The 19,461-nt window shown below is 42.3% G+C and overlaps 1 protein-coding gene across 3 annotated transcripts in view; it reads left to right on the top strand.

The window, feature by feature from the left end:
* The window catches only part of TM9SF4 (transmembrane 9 superfamily member 4), a 46,372-nt gene that overhangs the window by 10,000 nt on the left and 16,911 nt on the right, over positions 1–19,461 (top strand). For all 3 annotated transcript variants that reach the window (XR_013992295.1, XM_081034183.1, XM_081034184.1), the window contains exons 2-3: positions 10,362–10,475; positions 15,176–15,275. Coding sequence is in view for 1 of the 3 variants with exons in the window: in XM_081034183.1 (XP_080890309.1) it covers positions 10,362–10,475; positions 15,176–15,275 (214 nt within the window). In the remaining 2 variants the exon portion in view is untranslated. The remainder of the gene's footprint in view (positions 1–10,361; positions 10,476–15,175; positions 15,276–19,461) is intronic.

The following is a 19,461-nucleotide window of genomic DNA, read 5'->3' as shown; positions in this document are numbered from 1 at the left end:
GAAGCTATTATAAATGGAAGTATTTTTTTCTTATTTTTGGATTGTTTGTTGCTAGTATGTGGAAATACAGTTAGTTCTTGTAGTTGTTTTGTGGATTCCTTTGGATTTTCTAGATACAAGGTATGTGATCTGCAAATAAAAGCAGTTTTGTTTTTAATCTGGATGGCTTTAATTAATTATTTGCTTTAGTGTACATTAGTTATATTTATATACAGTGTTGACTAGAATGGCAAGAGTGCACATCCTTGCTTTGTTCCTCATCTTAGGGGGAAGCATTCAGTCTTTCACCATTAAGTATGATGTGGCCTGTGGGTTCTTCATAGCTGCCCTTCATCTGATTGAGGAAGTTCCTTTCTATTCTTAGTTTGTTGAGCGTTTTTATCATGCATGTGTGTTGGATTTTGTCAAGTACTTTTCCTGCATCTATTGTGATGACTGTTTGGGTTTTGTCCTTTATCCTGTTTATATGGTATATTACATTGATTGATTTTCAGATATTAAGCCAACCTTGCATTCCTGGGATAAACCCCACTTGGTCGTGATATATAAACCTTTTTATATGTTGCTGGATTTGATTTTCTAATATTTTGTTAAGGATTTAAAAATTTGTATTCTTGAGGAATATTCATTTGTAGTTTCCTTTTCTTGTGATGTCTTTTTCTGACTTTGGTACATGGTTTTAAAATTTTATTTAAACAAATGAGATTATGCTCTACATACAGTGTTGTGCATCTTACTTCTTTTTCTATTTAATAACTTAGGTTGGCAGTCCTTTAATAATAATTCTATCTTCCTTTTAAGTAAATATTGCTAAATTGCCTTCCCCAAAGATTTTACCAATTCTCCTATGTCTAGTATACTCAGATTTTTTTAAAGCTTTGTGACTCTGATAGGTAAAAAGTGAGATGTAATTATTTTGATTTGCATTTTTAAAAATTATGAATGATGTTGAGCATCTTTTTGTGTTTGGCCATTTGAACTTTTTTAAAAAACTGCTCATTCATATTCTTTTGGGTTATTTGTCCTTTGTGGGCTTGTGAGAGCTCTTGGCATGTTGAAGATATTAATTCTTTGTCAGGTGTGTGGTGAATATATTTACCCAAATTGTCTTTTTCTGTGGTGTATATTTGTTCATTTTCTTCATCGTATATGTCTTTTTTTTTTTTTTTTTGGCTTTTGGATTTTGTTTCATCCTTAGAAAACTTTCCATGTCAAGATTGTTTAAAAGTATATCTATATTTTCTTCCAATACTGCTTCTATTTCAATTTGTATATTTTAGTCTTGTCTGTCTTCTCCAGTACCAAACAGTTTGGATAGCTCTAGGCTGCATTTTAGTACGTAGAACTAGTCTGCCTTCATTTTTCTTCTTTTCAAAATAATCCTGAAGTAAAGGGGAAATACCAAACTGACTACAGTGGTTTGTTTCTTAGTAGAAAAGCCTTGAATCGGGGGAAGCACAAGGAAGACAAAGAATCAGAGAGAACTAGAGAGGAAGGGTACGGAGAAACAAACAGCAATGAACCTGTGGCAGCACACTTCTGCTTTGGACATCTCTAATCATGACTTCAAGGTGTCCCGTTGTCCCTTGGCTCCCATTTTGGTGACAAACCTCTGATCACTCTGCTGTGCTGTGCTTGGTGCAGCTGGACTTTCTTCACTCTGCAGATAACTTGCTATGTGACCACGGGTATGTCACTTCCCCTCTCTGGTCTCCTGGGTGACTTGACCCCTGAAGTTCTTCAAACAATGTCGTTATCAGACCCAACTCTGGGTGGAACTTTGCCTTGTTTTGTTCCACCTTTAGTTTGCTTGGGTTGATAGTATGTCCCATATTTCCAAGGGAATCATGAATTTCTTGAGTTTCAAGGCAGGTCATAAGGCTTCTGGTTTACCTTTCTCACTGGGGTAGGGATATTGCCTTTCACCTCCTTCCATGTCACCTGCTCCTGTCTGATTCATTCATGGTGCTAGCCTCTTCCTTAGCTGGCTAGCTCTTCTGTTGGAAGTTTCCTTACACTGAGCCTAGATCTCCCTCCTTGCAGTGTACTCATTGGTCTTGCTTCCCCCTACAACCCGAACAAGGCCATTGCCTTATCAATCACCTGCTATGTACTTTTTTTAATCCTTACTACCATCACCACTCCACCACCCTGCCATGTGTTTAGTATTTATTCCTATTTTACAAATAAACCCAAGACTCAGAGAGTTAACAACAACAACAAAAACTTGCCCCCAAAAAGCTTTCCCAAAGTCACACAGCTAAGAAGTGGTGGGTTTGGGATTTGAATTTATGTCTGTATGGTCCCCAAAGCCGGTGCTTTTTCTACAACACTAGTGGTTCTCAAAGTGTGATCCCAAGACCAGACCAGCATATTAGTATCTCCTGGGAACTAGCTAGAAATGCAAATTCTCAGGCCCTGCTCCAGATGTACTGAAGAAAGCACTGCGGGAGTTGGACCCAGGAATCTATTTAATAAGCCCTCCTGGTAAATTTCTTTGCATGCTCAAGTTTCAGGACCACTGCCCACCCACCATTCTGCTTCCCTACTTGGCTGCTGCTGCTTCTCACATCTGACCAAGAATTTATACCATGTTTCCCCGAAAATAAGACCTAACTGTGTCTTTTGGAGGAAAATCAGCCCTAATGTGTCTTTTGGAGGAAAAATTAATATGAGACCCGGTCATATACTATAAGACTGGGTATAATACAATATAATAATATAATTAATATAATATAATATAATACCGGATCTTACATTAATTTTTGCTCCAAAAGACGTATTAGAGCTGATGGTCCGGCTAGGGCTTATTTCCAGGGAAACACGGTAGGTGATTTATCCTTATTAGATGTCAAATTTAGGACTGGAACTGCTGTATCCCCGGGGCAGGGATGTGCTGTGTACCTCTCCCCCAAACACACACACACACACACACACACACAGACACTCTCTTTCTCTCTCTCTCTCTCTCTCTCTCTCTCTCTCTCTCTCTCTCTCTCTCTGTCTCTCTCTCTAGTTTTTAAGACTGCAAATAGGATTTATTCTTTTACTACTTAAAGTTCTTCCATTTAGTACTTAAAGTGAATATCTCCAACTGCACTAAGGACATGCCCAGATTCCTCAATGTGGCTTTTGTGGGATGTGTCTTTTACCTGTTTTCCAGCCTCCTTTCTACACAGACCTAGTCATGCTTGCTAGTCAAAGGATGGTCCACGTCATCATCACCCAGGAACTTGTTAGAAATGCAGGCTCCCAGGTCCAACCCCAGACCTGCTAAATCAGAATCTGCATTTTAACAAGGTTTCTAAGTGATCTGTATGCACAAAGTTTGAGAAGCACCAGCGCACACTTCATCTGCCGGAAACTCCTTATGGTTGCCCCTAGGCCTTTGTGCCTGTGTTTTGCTTTTCCTGGAACACTCCTCCCTTCCCTCGTCTTTCCCTTCAGGCCGTGGAGTAGGTTTGAGTTCTCAGATCTGCAGCTCTCCCCACGGAGAGTTGGTGTATTGCTGCTCCTGTGTATTCCCCAAAACACTGTCCTTAGCCTCATAATCTTCCTTAGCATCTGGAACCTAGTTTTGTGATTGGCTGATGACCTGTCTCTTTCCCCCAACTGGCTGAAAGCTCCTTGTGGGCATGGGTTCTGTGATGCTGCCACAGTGCCTGACACACAGTAGGTGCTCAGTAAATAGTGAACTAATTTTTGCACTGGTTAGAGCATGGGCTTGGGGATCAGACTGCCTGGGTTCAAATCCTGGCTCAGCTAGTGTTATTTCACCTCTCAGAGCCTCAGTTTCCTGATTTGTGAAATGAGAATAAGAGTCTATCTCATAGGATTGTTGTGAAAATGAAATGGGTTATTGCATGAAAAGAACCTAGAACTGTACCTGGCACATAATCAGCATTCAGTAAATGTTAGCTGTAGGTGTTAACAATATGCTCTTCATCTGTTAATATAACACACCTGCCTAAAAAGAGCATACGTACCTGTTTCTCTTCATTCTGACCTTGGGTAAGTTATTTGATCTCTAGATCTCAGGTTAACTGGCAGTCATCTGTGAAATAATGACAAAAACCCCAGGTAGTTGTAGTTGTGAGGATGGTGCAAATCGGTGTTTGTAAAGTGTTTAGCACAAAGCAGGGACTGGGTAAGTGGAAGGGAGGGACATGTCTGCCACAGTGCCTGGTACTTACTGTGTAGGTGCTCAGTACCTCTGGATTCCTGTTGCTTTTTTGCATTGTTTTTCACCAGGGTGAGTATTATCCTCATTGTTGTGTCTTTTCTGTTTTGTTTTGTTTGCGTGTGTGTGTGTGTGTGTGTGTGTACTTGTTTCATTGGTTTGAGACTTTGGAACAAAAGTGTATTGACGTCTTTGAGGATTTGCTTTTCATTCCTTTGCAACCTGAGCTCTCAGGGAGCCCTTGAGTTCCCCAGGGCTGTCTTTCTGCTAAGATTGGAGGATTCTGTTTCAAAAGAAGGTAGAATTGGAGTGACTTCTTAGATTTAATTGGCTTGATAACCCAGGAGATTGTAATCCTGTCCCCTGGCTTCAAATCACATATCAGATAAGGTAAAAAGGTCTGGTATTAATGGCTTCCTATGAGAGGAAATTCAGAATATATATATATATATATATATATATATATATATACACATACACTCACATATATTATATATATACATACACTCACATATATTATATATATACATACATATATATATATAAATATATATATATATATCTTTAATGATTTTTTTTTATTGGGGAATATTGGGGAACAGTGTGTTTCTCCAGGGCCCGTCAGCTCCAAGTCGTTGTTCTTCAGTCTAGTTGTGGAGGGCACAGCTCAGCTCCAAGTCCAGTCGCCATTTTCAATGTTTAGTTGCAGGGGGTGCAGCCCGTCATCCCATGCGGGGATTGAACCGGCAACCGTCTGTTGAGAACTCACGCTCTAACCATCTGAGCCATCCGGCTGCCCCTCTGGAGGCTCAGCAGCAGCTCGTTGTCTTCAATCTAGTTGTGGAGGGCGCAGCTCACTGGCCCATGTGGGAATCGAACCAGCAACCCTGTTGTTCAGAGCTCGCGCTGTAACCAACTGAGCCACCCGGCCGCCCTCAGAACACATATATTTTTGATTAGCAAGAAATAGTAATATTAACTGTGGGCTTTTTATATGGCCTTTAATGTGTTGAGCTAAGTTTCTTTTATACCTGTTTTGTTGAGAATTTTAATCATGAATGGATGTTGAACTATGTCCAATGCTTTTTCTATGTCTATTGAAATGATCATGTGGATTTTTTTTTCTCATTTTGTTAAGTGATGTAAGTATCAAATTGATTGATTTGCATATGTTGAACCATCCTTGCATCCCAGGGATAAAGCCCACTTGATGTTGGTGTATGATCCTTTTAATGTGCTGTTACACTTGGTTTGCTAGTATTTGGAGAATTTTTGCATCTGTGTTCATCAAGTATATTGGCCTATTGTTTTCTTTTCTTGTGGTATCTTTGTTTGGTTTTGGTATCAGGGTGATTGATGCTGGCCTCATAAAATGAGTTTGGAAGTATCCTCTCTTCTGTTTTTTGGAAGAGGTTAAAGATTGGTATTAATTGTTCTTTGAATGCTTGGTAGAATGCACTTGTGAAGGCATCTGATCCTGGACTTTTTCTTTGTTGGAAGTTTTCGATACTGACTCAGTCTCCTTATTTTTTTATTGGTCTGTTTAGGCTTTCTGTTCCTTCTTGATTCAGCTTTGGTAGGTTATATGTTTCTCGAAATGTATCCATTTCTTGTAGGTTACCCAATTGGTTGACATATTCATTATAGTCCCTTATGATCCTTCTTATTTTCGAAGCATGTGTTGTAATGTCTCCACTGTCATTTCTGATTTAATTTCAGTCTTCTCTTTTTTCCCTTAATTAGTGTTACTTAGTATTTGTCGAGTTTATCTTTTCAAAAAAACCAACTTAGTTCTATTGAGTTTTATATCTTTTAAATTCTCTCTTTTTATTTATTTTTGCTCTAATCTTTATTATATCCTTCCTTCTGCTAATTTTGGGCTTCGTTTGTTCATTTCCTAGTTTCTCGAAGTGTAAGGTTAGGTTTTTAGATTTTTTTTAAAAAGATTTTACTGGGAAAGGGGAACAGGACTTTATTGGGGAACAGTGTGTACTTCCAGGACTTTTTTCCCCAAGTCAAGTTGTTGTCCTTTCAATCTTAGTTGTGGAGGGCGCAGCTCAGCTCCAGGTCCAGTTGCCATTGCCAGTTGCAGGTGGCGCAGCCCACCATCCCTTGCAGGACTCCAGGAATTGAACTGGCAACCTTGTGGTTGAGAGCCCACTGGCCCATGTGCGAATCGAACCGGCAGGTTTCCGAGTTAGGAGCACGGAGCTCCAACCGCCTGAGCCACTGGGCAGGCCCTAGTTTGTTTTTGTTTTTTTAATGTAGGCTTTTATCACTATAAACCTCCCTCTTAGTACTGCTATTATTGCATTCCATAGATTTTGGTATGTTGTATTTTCATCTTCTTTTGTCTGATGTACTTCTTAAATTCCTACCTGCTTTATCTTTGACCCAATGGTTGTTTAAGAGTGTATTGTTTAGTTTTTACATGTTTGTGGATTTTCCTGTTTTATTGCTGGGTTCTAGTTTCATTTTATTGTGGTTAGGAAAGATACATGGAATGATTTCAATCTTCTTAAATTTAAGACTTGTTTTGTGACCTAACATGTGACCTGTCCTGGAATATGTGGCATGTGCACTTGAGAAGAATGTGTGTTCTTCCGTTGTTGGGTGGGAGGTTCTATTGGTAGGTCCACTTAGTTTGTAGTGTTATTCCAGTCAGCATTTATTGATTTTCTGTGTGCATGTTCTATCCGTTATTGTACGTGTATAGTGAAGTTCCTTCCTATTATTGTATTGCTTTCAATTTCTCCTTTCAGATATGTCAATATTTGTTTTATATACTTAGGAGCTCTGATGTTGGGTGCATATGTATCTTTAATGGTTATATCTTCCTATTGAATTGACCCTTTTGTCGTTATGTATAATGACCTTTGTCTCTAGACACAATTTTTGACTGAAAGTCTGATGTATTTTGTCTGATATAAGTGAGCCATTTCTGATTTCTTTTTGTTACCATTTACGTGGAATGTCTTTTTCTATACCTTCGCTTTCAACCTACGTGTGTCTTTAAAGTGAATCTCTTGTAGACAACATGAGCTCTGGGTCTTTTTTTATTTTTTTAATCCCATTCAACCACTGTGCCTTTTGATTAGAAATTTAATCCATTTACTCCCGAGGTTATTCTAATATACATCAACATTGAGAATCACTATTCTATACGTGCAGATAGGGTATAGTATAGGCATAATAGATATTCTTGAGATTCTTAAAGTAGGTGCTTGGACAGATGGCAAGGTGGGAGATGTCTTTAAATTTGAGGATTTAAAAAAAATTATATTCTCAAGGGGATACAGCAAAGATTAAGAACCATAGTATTCAACCTTTATGTGAGTGGATGGTTTTATATTTTTATAGATCGAGGTTGGTTGGTGCTTATTAATTTGATAAGGATTTATTGAGTACCTCATCAACAAAGCTAGAAAAATGGTTAGTGCAGCTGAAGAAGAGATGGCAGATACGTAAATGACCATAATTCAATGTGAAAAGTACACTTTGGGGATGGTCTTTTGATACAGAGTGCCAGATTGTCCCCCACAAGTGTTCCCATTTATAACTCCTCCAGCCATATGAGACTATCAAAGCAGTGACATTTTAATATCTAAAACTGATAGTGTCATTTTGGGGCAGTCATTAATTCTAAGCTGAACTTCTAAATTGCTTTTGGTTGCCAGTTTATATCATTCAAAGATTCTAGCATATGGAAATACCATTTGCCATTTTTCGTCTGTTGATCCTTCCTCAAAGATAAATTGATTTGAGATTCGTTGATAGGATCTTTGTGAGGCTTATCTATTTTCTGCATCTTTTTTCAAAAATTCAGAGTTGGGTTGTTTTTATTTTTAAACAACTTTTGGATGCCAGTGTATGTTATTAACTCAAGATTTGTCTTCCTTTCATTTTAGTTAACTGGAATTCAAGTACAAAGAGGAATTAGAGGAAAAGAGAGGACAGAGTTTACTTTTCTCACACAAAACACTCACATTCTAAGGACTGACCAATGAGGCTTAGCAGTGGGTTCCAAAGATGGAGGGAGGGCCCAGATCTTCCGATGACCAGTCAAGTGGAGGAAATCCTCTGATCCAGAGGAAACCAGATGTGACCAGCCCACAGGCAGAAGGCTTTCCTATCACAGAAAGAAGAAAAATCTGTTGTCGTATTCATGGCAAGCCCATAGAACTAAATGAACCCTTCCATTTGTGCATGCACAGAATGTCTCTAGAGGGATTTCGGGGAGCTGGTGAGAGCAATTGTCTGTGGGGACCTAACGTGGGAGGAAGATTTCTTTTTCATGGTATACCCATTTGTACTGTTTGAATTATTTACTGTATCTGTTTTACTTTTTCAAAACTTTCTAAAGCTAGTTGTTTTTTTAAAAGCCTACTCATGGTTATGGCAAAAGTTAACATTAGAGGAAACTGGGTAAAGAGTATATGGGAACTCTCATAGTATCTTTGTAACTCTTCTGTAAATCTAAACTTATTTTACAATTAAAAAAAAAAAGGAAAAGGACAGAAAAGGGAAAAATAGTGTCTTCCTGTACAGAATCCTGCCCCATTAGGCAATTTTCTATCTTCTAGTCATGTCATTTCCTTTAAAGATTTTCCTCCTCTCATCCCTAATTTTGCTGACCTCATTACCAAATACACTGCAGCTCTCTTAGCCATTTTTTATTGTTTTTATTGGGTCAAACTATTATTTCATTTCATAATGAACATCAGCTGGCAGATGCTTATAAATGTTCACAACAAATCAAGCGAAAAACACATTCTGTGAATATATTGCTTTTAAGTCTTTGACAAAGCTGTGTATCTAAAGTATACAGAGCTCAGAACCTTAAACTTTTAAAGCTATTTTTTTCTCATCTTGTGCTCTTGGTGAAAATGCAGATGAGTCTACATATTTGGCAAGCACCCTGAGTAATGCTGATTGCCTAAAAAACTGAGTTTCAGAAAGAATCATCTGAGTGTGTGTGGTGGGGGGAGGGGTGGTAGCTTGAAGGATGGGGGGGCTGCAAAGGCAAGGTGATCGGGACACTGCGGCCAACGTCTGGGTGAAAGGAAATGAGGGTCAGAAATGCTGCAGCACTAAAGCGGGTGGAGAGAGAAGGCAGAAGCAAGATTGAGCTGGTGATCCAGGTGTGTGGATGACAGAAGTTCCTTGTTCAGACTGGGCAGAATCAGGAAGCTCCTCTAGTTCCTGGAGGGGTGAAGCATAGTATTAATGAAGGGAAGACCATGCTTTGATGGGTACATTTCTTGAAGCCAGTAATTGGTCTTTCTTGCCTTTGATTCTCACATGACTGTCCTGCATGCAGATCATTTACTGAGTGCCCGCTCCGTGCCAGGTGCTGGGGACACAGTCCTTGCTCCCCCAGAGATTACATTCAAGTGGACGGGGACAGATTATATACAATCAAACAAATACATATTGTACATGTCAAGTAGAGAAGTCCATGAAGAGTAATGAAGTAAAGGGATGGAGAAGTGGGTAATGGGAGTTCTGAGGATGATATTTTAGGTAGAGTAGTCAATAATGGCTCCTTTGAGGAAGTGACATTTGAGAGAGATTTGCGTGAAATACGCAATGAGATGAACCATGCAAGTATCTGTGGGAAGGGCGCTGTGGCAGAGGGAACGTGGAAGGTGATGGCCCTGAAGGGTGGAAAAGGGCTTGCTGTTGCGACGACAAGTAGGAGCTGAGTGAGAAGGAGAGAGGGAGGTGATGAGGTCAGGACAGTTTTAAAGAACGCTTGTGAGAAATGAGGCTGGTAATAGGAGCTTCTTGACAAAGCGAGCCTGTTGCTATATAGAGAAATGGGAATTAAAGGAACACTGTGGAGCTTTATTTCCTGCTAGCTCTACAGGAGAGTGATGAAATATAAAAAGGTTAAAAGAACATTGATCCAGAAGTTGGGAAATGCGGCTCCTGCATTAGTCTTCCCTTTTGCCCCGTGTCAATTTCTTATTTTATTGCTCATTTCTGGAAGTGCAGAATTGGTTTTTTAGCACTCGTGGGGGCATTTGGGAGGTAGCACTTGGAAGAGCCTCAGGCTCCTCAGAGTAGGGACGAGACTGGCTCAATTAAAGCAGACATGAAGTGCTGGGACTTGGTCTGCCCCAGAGGGACGGTCACTTCTCTCCCTCATTCCAACCTCAGCCTTTCTTCTTCCAAGCAGGATTGGTTGCCGTGGTTACTGCTCCTTCTCTCCCTCACGTACGAAACAAGAGCCTTCTATGTCCCTGGGGTGGCGCCAATCAACTTCCACCAGAACGACCCTGTAGAAATCAAGGTCAGTGCGTTCCTGGACTTTTGGAGCCTCTGCTGGGCATTCTGGCCGGATGACTCTCGCCAGCGGGTCATGTCCCTCCTGTGGTTGCAGAGAACAAAGACCTGAGCCAGTTACCCTGGGAAAAAGAGGGTTCACTGCGTGCTCACGGGGTGAAAGTAGAGTGCCTTCAGGAGCCTGCAGTTCCAGGAACTCTGCCTCTTCATCTCTCTCTCTCTCTCTCTCTGTGCCTCTGGCTTTCTGCATCTCTGCCTGTGTGAGTGTGTTCTCTCTCTGTGTCCCTCTGTTTCTCTTTCTCTCCGGCTCTTTGTGCATTTCTGTGTCTCTGTATTTCTCTCTCACTTTCACTCTTACACGTTTTCCTCTCTCTCTCTCCTTCTGTCTCGTCTCCATTTCTTTTGTGTCTCTGTCTCTCTCAGCCTGCTTCCTCTATGACTCTCTGCCTCCCTCTTTCATCTGCTCCGTTCTCCTATCTTACCAGCTTTTCCTGCATAACCTATATTGTCTGTGCATACACGGTCTATGATGGCCTCTGTTTTTTCAATTTTAGCTTCAGCTGCCAGCTGGATTCTCCAGTTCAGTATCTTCGAACTGCGAACTACATATCTGAGTGGTGATATATGAGATGATTTTAAGTGGTTGACAAATATATTTAATTTTAATAGCTATTTTCTTTTAACGTATGTTAGAAAATATAGCTAGTACTTCAACTAAGGATTTCATGGTTGTCATTGTTGGTTTACTATTTTTAATACTGATATAATGTTTGCTTCTTAAATGTATTTACTAAAAAATGAGTCAGATCCAAATAAATAGAATAAGTGGTAAGTAGATAGGGCAAGTTGGTACATGAACGATTAAGGTTTGGGAAGCATTACCCTAAATCATAATCCAGAGAGAAGCCATTCCAACTGGTCCACTTCACCTTTTCAGGTTGGATGCCCACCTGTGGGTCAGCCAGCTGTGGCAGGGGTAGAGGGTGGAAGAGATTCACTTAAAATATGGTTGACCAGGGGCAATGGGCAGGCTGGCACCTTGATTATGTCTCTAAAACAGTGAATTCTTGGTGGCATTCTCCGAGCATCAAGCAGGGCTGGGGTTGGTGATGTATCTTTTTGGATCTGGTTTCCCAGGAAACAAACTCTAAGGTGAAGATTTGGTGTAGGAGATTTATTGGGCAGGCTGTCAAGGGCAGCACTTGGAGGGAGTGAGAGAAGCAGGACTGGGCAGAGGGAGACGTTGAGCTGTGGTACAACTGAGGCCTTTGGGAAGTTCTGGACCTCGAATGGCTGGCCCTTCAGAGTTGTTCCAAATTGAGGCAGGGGAGTGGCTCTCTGTCCCACCATGGACCAGTTACTGGATACAGACTGTCACCAGAGAAGGGGTGTAACCTTGTACAAGGGCTCCCATCTAAAAAGACTCCCCTCTACCATCACCCAAATACAACCATTCTTAATACTTTGGTCTGTTTTTCTTAGTCTTTTTTATCTGGACAGTGTTCACAGCGTAGGATATTTGCCATTCTTACACCTCCAGAAGTCCCCCACTTCTTGACTACCACGTCAGCCCCCTGTAGATAGAGTCACGTATAGTTGGAATTTTTAAGTCTGTCCTCATATCCTTAGTGAGTCTGTAAAAAGGGCTAGCAAAACTTATAAAGTGATGAAAATAAATTCTGCTCCTAAAATAAATGTACATTTCTTGCTTCATTACCATGTTGATGTGAAACACGTCTTTACAGGTCTGTGCAAAAACAAAGCAGTGAGATTGCGTGAACATAAAGTTTGTATTCTGTCCTGAGCATCCAACCTTCATAAGGAGAAGCGGAAGACAAGCAAATGGCAAAGGGCCATCCACATGACATTCTCTCATGTACATGTCCCTTTGTTTGCCACCAAATTTTAAGTGTTAGCAAAATTTCAAATTGTTACACATCATACTCATTTGGGGCCTCAATTACAAGCAACTTCTGATTATCCAGGGACATTAACCCGTTTAGAGATTAAACATTTAAATAATACACTGGGGAAAAAATGAAACTGCTATGAGCCACGTTCCAAAAGGGCAGAGATCTTACCTGTCCTTTTCACTGCTGTATCCCCATCTCCTAGAACATTGCCTGGCAGGGTGGATAAATATGTCTGATGAATGACTATTAGAAGGTGTCTGCATTTCGAAGGACACAGTATGGAGTACTGTGGGATACATTCTTATCTGTGGGGATGCATTCCAAGACCCCCAGAGGATGCCTAAAACCATGGATAGTACCGACCCCTATATAAATATACTACGTTTTTTTCCTATATACACATACATATACTTTACGGCTCCTCTTTGGCATGTCCAAATTGCCAGCACCACTGTACTCTTGCGCTTTGGGACATTATTAAGTAAAATAAAGGTGACTTGAGCATAAACACTGTGATACCCCTACAGTTGGTCTGATAACTAACGGGCAGGTAAGGTATACAGTGTGGATACACTAACAAAGGGGTAATTCACGTCCCGGACAGGATTGAGATTTTATCACACTGTTCAGAATGGCGTGCAGTTTAAAACTTATGAATTGTTTATTTCTGGAATTTTCTGTTTATTGTTTTTGGACCACAGTTGACCGTGGGTAATTGAAACACGGAAAGCGAAACCTCAGTAAGGGAGGCATACTGTAAATGCAGCATTACATGTATTGCCTTATTGTGAGTGGCTTCCTTGGAAGTCAGACTTGTAACTTTCAGGCATAATAATTACAATAACATTTATCGAGGATTATTTACATGCCAGGCTTTATGCATGGCTTAGCTCAGGATCCCCTCCCCCCCACCCCAGGAATGTTCTGGGGCAGATACTGTATGTTTTACAGATTTACTGTACATTTTACAGATAAGGATACTGAGGCTCAGGGAGGTGAAACTACTTGACCAAGACCACCTGGTTAGCCTGAGAGTGAGTGCAGAGCCCCATCTCTTCAGCTCGACAGTACCCTTCCTCCCAGAGCCTCTACAGAGAGTCCCATCCAGAGTGAAGCTTGTGGCATAGAGAGGACGGGTGGCGCTGGCTTCCAGTCCTGCCAAGCTGGGCATAGAAGAACAGACACCTTAGGTGGAAAGAGAGAAGAGTGGGAGGGCACATAAAGGCAGGACTTGGTCTCTTTGTAATATGGATTCTTTTTTGATTGTCCAGAAAGAATACTAGGAAGCACAGAATAACAGGCAGGCTGTTATAATAGACAATCACTTTTTGGCTGTTTTGCCTCAAGCAATTCATGAAATGCTGATAGAGGTCCTCAGACCGACATCTAAAAAGCTCTGAAACCCAAACTTTTCCTAAGCTTATAGGCAAGACCTGACCGGAACTGACAGGGGACTGTTTATTGACTTTATTTATCCCACATAGTACAAATATTTGTGTATTTCCTTGTATGAATAGTCATAGGATATGGAGTACTACTCCAGATTCAGCCTGGAGGGTGTTATAAAACCAATGTATATTATATCACACCACCCTTTTAAAATCTGAAAAAATTTTAATTCCAAAACGAGTTTTAAGTAAGGTTTGTAGACCTGTGTTCTAAATATTATTTACATTTAGATCGTGTTTAAGGAGTGGCTGATAGTTCCTAAATAGCAAAGATAATTTTAGTTACATTTAAGTTTAACTTTATTTTTTGCAACATGTTGATTGGTTCTGATTTATCTGTGGTTTTGGAGTTATCTATGATTTTCAATGTTTCCAGAGCTGCATTCTGTGTGCTTGTGTCATTTCCTAAACATTTCCCTTCATTCTTAAACCTCATTTTTAACGGTTGCATAATATTCAGTATAATAAATAGATCATGATTGATTGACCAGTTTCCCATTGTAAGGGCTTTTAGTTGTCTTTGTTTGTTTGTTTGTTCTTTCATTTTTCCTCTCTTCTGTCATTCAGCAAACATTTAATGAGCACCTACCAGCGCATTACATGTGCCTAGCTCAATAGGACTGGGGTTACAGAGGTGACCAAGACACACACGGTTCTTGCCCTCAATGAAGCTTAAATCTTAAATTTTAGTTGAGGAAGATAAATAAAAAAAACAGGTAAATAAAATAATTAACATTTATTAGACATGCTATGAAGGTAACTACAAGTGTTACGATGAAATAGAGAATGATGGGAGAATCCTTCTGTGTAAGATGATTAGGGAAGGACTCACGGGTTAGGGGACTTCAGCTGAGACCTACCCGTGAGAAGGAGGCAGATATGCATAGAGTCCGGCAGAGAGGAGCAGCAGGTAAAAGCCTGAGGCAGGAGAGGGCTCGGAGACCTGGAGGCAGAACCCCACTGTGGTTATAAGTAAGGAGTGAACCTCTTTGTTCCTAAAGGCTTTTCCTCATTTAGTTATTTCCTCAGGAAAGATGCCCGGAAGCAAAATTATAGGGTCAAAGGATATCAGCATGTTGAAGACTCTCAGCACCTATTAAATTTGGTAGTGATTTTAAACTAAATCTGTAATGTAGTCTAAAACTGAGGGAAAGTGAAGTAATTCCGAATTGTGGCCAGTGGAGTACATGGTATCCTACAGTTGTATCTGCCGCAGTTCATTTGCCTCTTAGGTCATAGTTGCAAGTATACCTAAGATATGTGGGTACCAGGGAAAATTACTGAGACAGTCAGTCATCTTAGGGTCTGAACCGAGGAATAACAAACGGCCTCTCTTCTCCCACTAGGCTGTGAAGCTCACCAGCTCTCGAACCCAGCTACCTTATGAGTACTACTCACTGCCCTTCTGCCAGCCCAGCAAAATAACCTACAAGGCAGAGAATCTGGGTAAGTTCTTCTCTCTCACTGCTGTCAGCCTGTCCCAAGGGGAACCCATTGGGAATCCAGATCTTTCCATAGTGATAATAGCAATTAACAACACTTATGTAGCACTCACTGTGTGCTGGACGCTGTTCTGCATAGTTACATGCGTATTAGCGTACTTATTTAATCCTCATAACACCCCGAGAGAGGTAGTTGCTGTTTTCTTTCCCATTTTACAGGTTAAGTGACTTGCCTCTGGTTATGCTATTAATCCGCAGCTAAGCCAGGCTGGAATCCACATGGTCAGGCTTCCGACCTGGAGCCGTTGGCTACTGCTCAGACCGGCTCTCCCTTGATTTCTAGGTATCATACCTTTCCCATGGCTTATGTAACCTGCTCTGCTTTTAATTAAAAGAATGAGTGATCCCCTCTGGCTCTGAAGAAAGTGGAGACATCACCATAGTTCTTGCTAAGCTGTGTAAGACTCGCTTCAAAAAATGTGTGAAGCTGCCGGGGCCGGTCTGGCACAAGTGTTCCATACTCAGCAGCCATCTTATTCTACTCAAATAATTCTCCATTTAGCAGAATTTCAGACTTAAAAGAAAAGACATTTGGAGGCAGGACACAACTGTTAGTACTTATTTGGTGCCTGTCTCAGTGTTAAGTCCTGGAGATGAAAACGTGGAAAGACGCTCTCCCTGTCTTCGAGGAACTTAAGAGACTTAACTCTTCTCTTAACCTTTAGGAAGGAGAAAAGAGAGAACTGGTTCTTGAGCAGGCCTCTGAAAGGACTGCCTTCTCTGTTAGGGCTACCCATGGCTCAGGTCTTTCCAGAACCCCTAGCTGACAAGTATATCTACTGCCAGGTATTGGGTGTCCCAGGTCAGCTGGAGGCAAGCCTGGGAACCAGTGTAACCAAAAGTGGGCAGCACCACCTGTCTCTAAGTCTTGCCTTGTACTATTAAACAGATTGATCTCAGGGCCTGGGCTGGGTTCCCCCCGCTTCTTTTCTGTCCACACCACGCCTGCTCCAGCCACCTGGCCTCTCTGCCCGGGAAGCCTGGGCACCTGGTCGTCCAGGCCTCCTGACACCAGGCCCCTCACAGCAGCCCCTCCCTTCCGCTGTGAGCTGGTGTGGAGCCGTTGGCAGCCCAAGGCTCTGTGTTTGGGCACGCTGCAGTGTGATACTGGGTGACCTTAACCTCTCTGAGCCTCTGCCACGTATTAATGAAGCCGGGGAATGTTCTTGCCTCAGAAATGGAAACTTCCCTGTGCAAAAGTTATCCTGCCATATTGTCTCTCCTTCTGTCTTTGCGTAGTGCCTGCCTTCATGGCCTAGGGGCTCTGCGAACATAGGGATCAGATCTTACAGTCCTCTCTGACCCAGAGCCTAACACACAGTAGACATGCAGTAAATGTTAGTGTCCTAGTGAGTGGAGCAGAAACAGCCTTGATCCAGTTGGACGGTAAGCCTTGTAACATTATTGTCATCATCACCATTAATACGGGGCTCTCCCTATGAGCCGGGCACTCCTCTAAGCCCTTCTGTGCTTTAACTGAGTTCATTCTCGCAACAGCCCCATGAGTTAGCTGCTCCTATTGAGACACAAGGACGTCACTTGACCCAGGTCACTCACCTAGTAAGTGGCAGGGCCCGGGAACTCTGGCTCCAGAGTTCAGTCCCATAAGCACTTCACTCTGCACATTATCTTAGATGATTCTTACAGTAACTCTGCACGACCAAATAGGATTGCCCTGTTTCGTAGGAGAGGGAGCAGCAGCTTCAAGGGTTTCAAAGACTTGCTCGGGGGCATGTGGCCAATAGGTGGAGAAATTGACTTATTAGCCCCAGTTTTTTAACTCCAGAGCCAGATTCTTCCTGTTGTCAGACTGCCTTCTCCAGAAAGGCTCGATTGGGCTGTGTGAGAGCTGGGCTCATGGTTCTCACACTGACGAAGATTCATCCCATGGTGTGTGTGTGTCGGAGCGTCTGTGGCAGACGTGCTGGACCCTCAGAGGGTCCACGTTCACAGCCTGTTGCTCATTAGGCCTGGCTGGCTACCTGCTCCCAGCTTGAAAAACTTAAAGGAACACTTCCACATTAGAAATGAGCCGTTTCAGACCAGTATGTCCTCTTTCTCGGTTTACATTGAATTTGTAATTATCAAGAAGTGATACCTGCACTAGAGCCCTGTTCCTCTGTCTGTGTGTTCTTCCTCTCAAGTGAGCTCCTTGTTGAACGGAAGAGAAGTGGACAGTAGGGCCTGGTGGAGCGGAAAGCCCGGGGGTTAGCACTGCCACAGTCTCCTCTTAGGACGGTGAGCAAGTCACTGTTCCTGTCTGGTTTTCAGTATTGTTACCTGTAAATGGTAGAGGATGACCCGAATCATTTCAGCAGTGGACCGTGCAGGTGTCTTCTTGGTGGCCTTGGTCTCCACTGGCCAGTCCATCCCTGGGTTTTGCAGACTCTCCTGTATTACTAGGCTTCTAAAACAGGAAAGTGGGGGGAAGAAGCCTTCATCTAGGCTCCTCTTCATCCTCCCCCTTTCCTACTTGGCATCATCCGCACTTGCCAGGACTGCTTCTTTGCACAGCTGCGTGGTCCCCCCACAGTGGTACATCTTGTGGCCCTGCTATTTACCATCTCTATACCAACAACTAACTCACAGGTTCCATCAACAGCCCAGACTACTCTTCTGAGCCTTATAACTGGATATCTGCCTGCCTACTTGACCTATCAAGTCAAACTTGACAAACTGAGAAAAATGCCTTCACTCTCAATTTGTTTCTCTTCCTGTTTTCCCACCTAGAACCTGCTTGTAGAAACCTCCGTCATCCTAGTCTGCACCACTCTTCACTCATCCCTTGTATCGGTCAGCACCAGGTCCCTAGATTTCACCACCTCAGGAGCTCCTGAATCTGTGTACTCATTTCCACCCTCATCTCACCCTCCTGTCCAGCCACCATCGTCACTCGCTTGCATGACTCACTGCCATCACCCCCAGCCAGTTCCTTGCATCTCCTATGTTTTCTTTACAAAACATCCAGAGCCGTCTTTCTCTAATCGGAATCAGATAGCGTCCTCCTCTACCTTTGTTTGAAACCCTTCATTGGCTTTTGTCACTCTCTGGATAAAGTTCAGACTTCACTGTGACCTGCAGGCCCCCTGAGATCTCGCGCCCAGCTCGCCTCAGGTCAGTCTCCCCCTTGCTCACTGCTTTGCAACCACATAGGCCTCTCAATTTACCATGCTTCCCCCACTCTCAAGGGGCCTTGGCACATACTGTTCCTTCCATCTAGAATATTCTTCCCCTATCTCTTTACCTAGTTGACGCTTCTCTTCCTTTACAGCTCATTTCAAGCATCACTTCCTCAGAGACTTTCCTAGACCCATTCCCCCATGTCTAGAGCAAGTTCCTCTTGTTATACAATATGTTCTCATTATCCTGATTATTTAATCAAAGTCTGTCTTCCTATTAGACCGTAAGCTCCATGAGTATGTCTCTTCAACATTATGTCTTTAGAGCACCCAGCACATAGCCAGTAGCCAGTATGTGTTTGGGAATGAATGAATGAGAGACTACGTGACTAGGCAGAGAGTACTACACAAGTAGGTCCACACTGGTAGGCAAATGTTAGACCAGTTGAGTGTGCAGGCATTAGTTGTGCCCATTGGCTTTGGTCAGTCTCCTTCAGCTTGCCCATTTCCCATCATCACAGTAGAATTGCCACAATAGCTCACAATGAAAGCACCACGGGGCTTAGTTGACAGGCCCTAACCGCTTGGTGCCTGTTAGCATGACATCTGGCAGCAGGTTACTCTGAGGCAGTCATACAAGGGGTATGCCAGTTCATTAAATCAAAAGATGCTTTGGCTAAAAATCGCAGGTCCTGGAATTTACTCCACTTCCCTCCCCGCCTGAATCAGGATCTGAAGACCTAGCGATAAATAGGAAACATTGTGTACCTTTAAAGAGCTCCTAGTCGGGTAGGGAGGCAGGAACTTCATAGATCAGTACTGTGCAAGGTGACCACTGACGTCAGAAAAGGTGCAGAGGTAATGCTGCTGCTGAAAACAGTGTTTCTCGCCTACTCCGTGCCTGGTGCTTTATTTCTCACTATAACCCTGTGAGGTGGGTACTATTGTTGCTCCCATTTAACAGATGAGGAAATTGAGGCTCCATGTGGTTAAATGACTTACCGAGACTGC

The sequence above is a fragment of the Rhinolophus hipposideros genome, assembly GCF_964194185.1.
Source record: "Rhinolophus hipposideros genome assembly, chromosome: 22".
Lineage (NCBI taxonomy): Eukaryota > Metazoa > Chordata > Mammalia > Chiroptera > Rhinolophidae > Rhinolophus > Rhinolophus hipposideros.
Note: the sequence above shows the minus strand (reverse complement) of the source record. Positions and strands in the feature narration are given on the sequence as shown.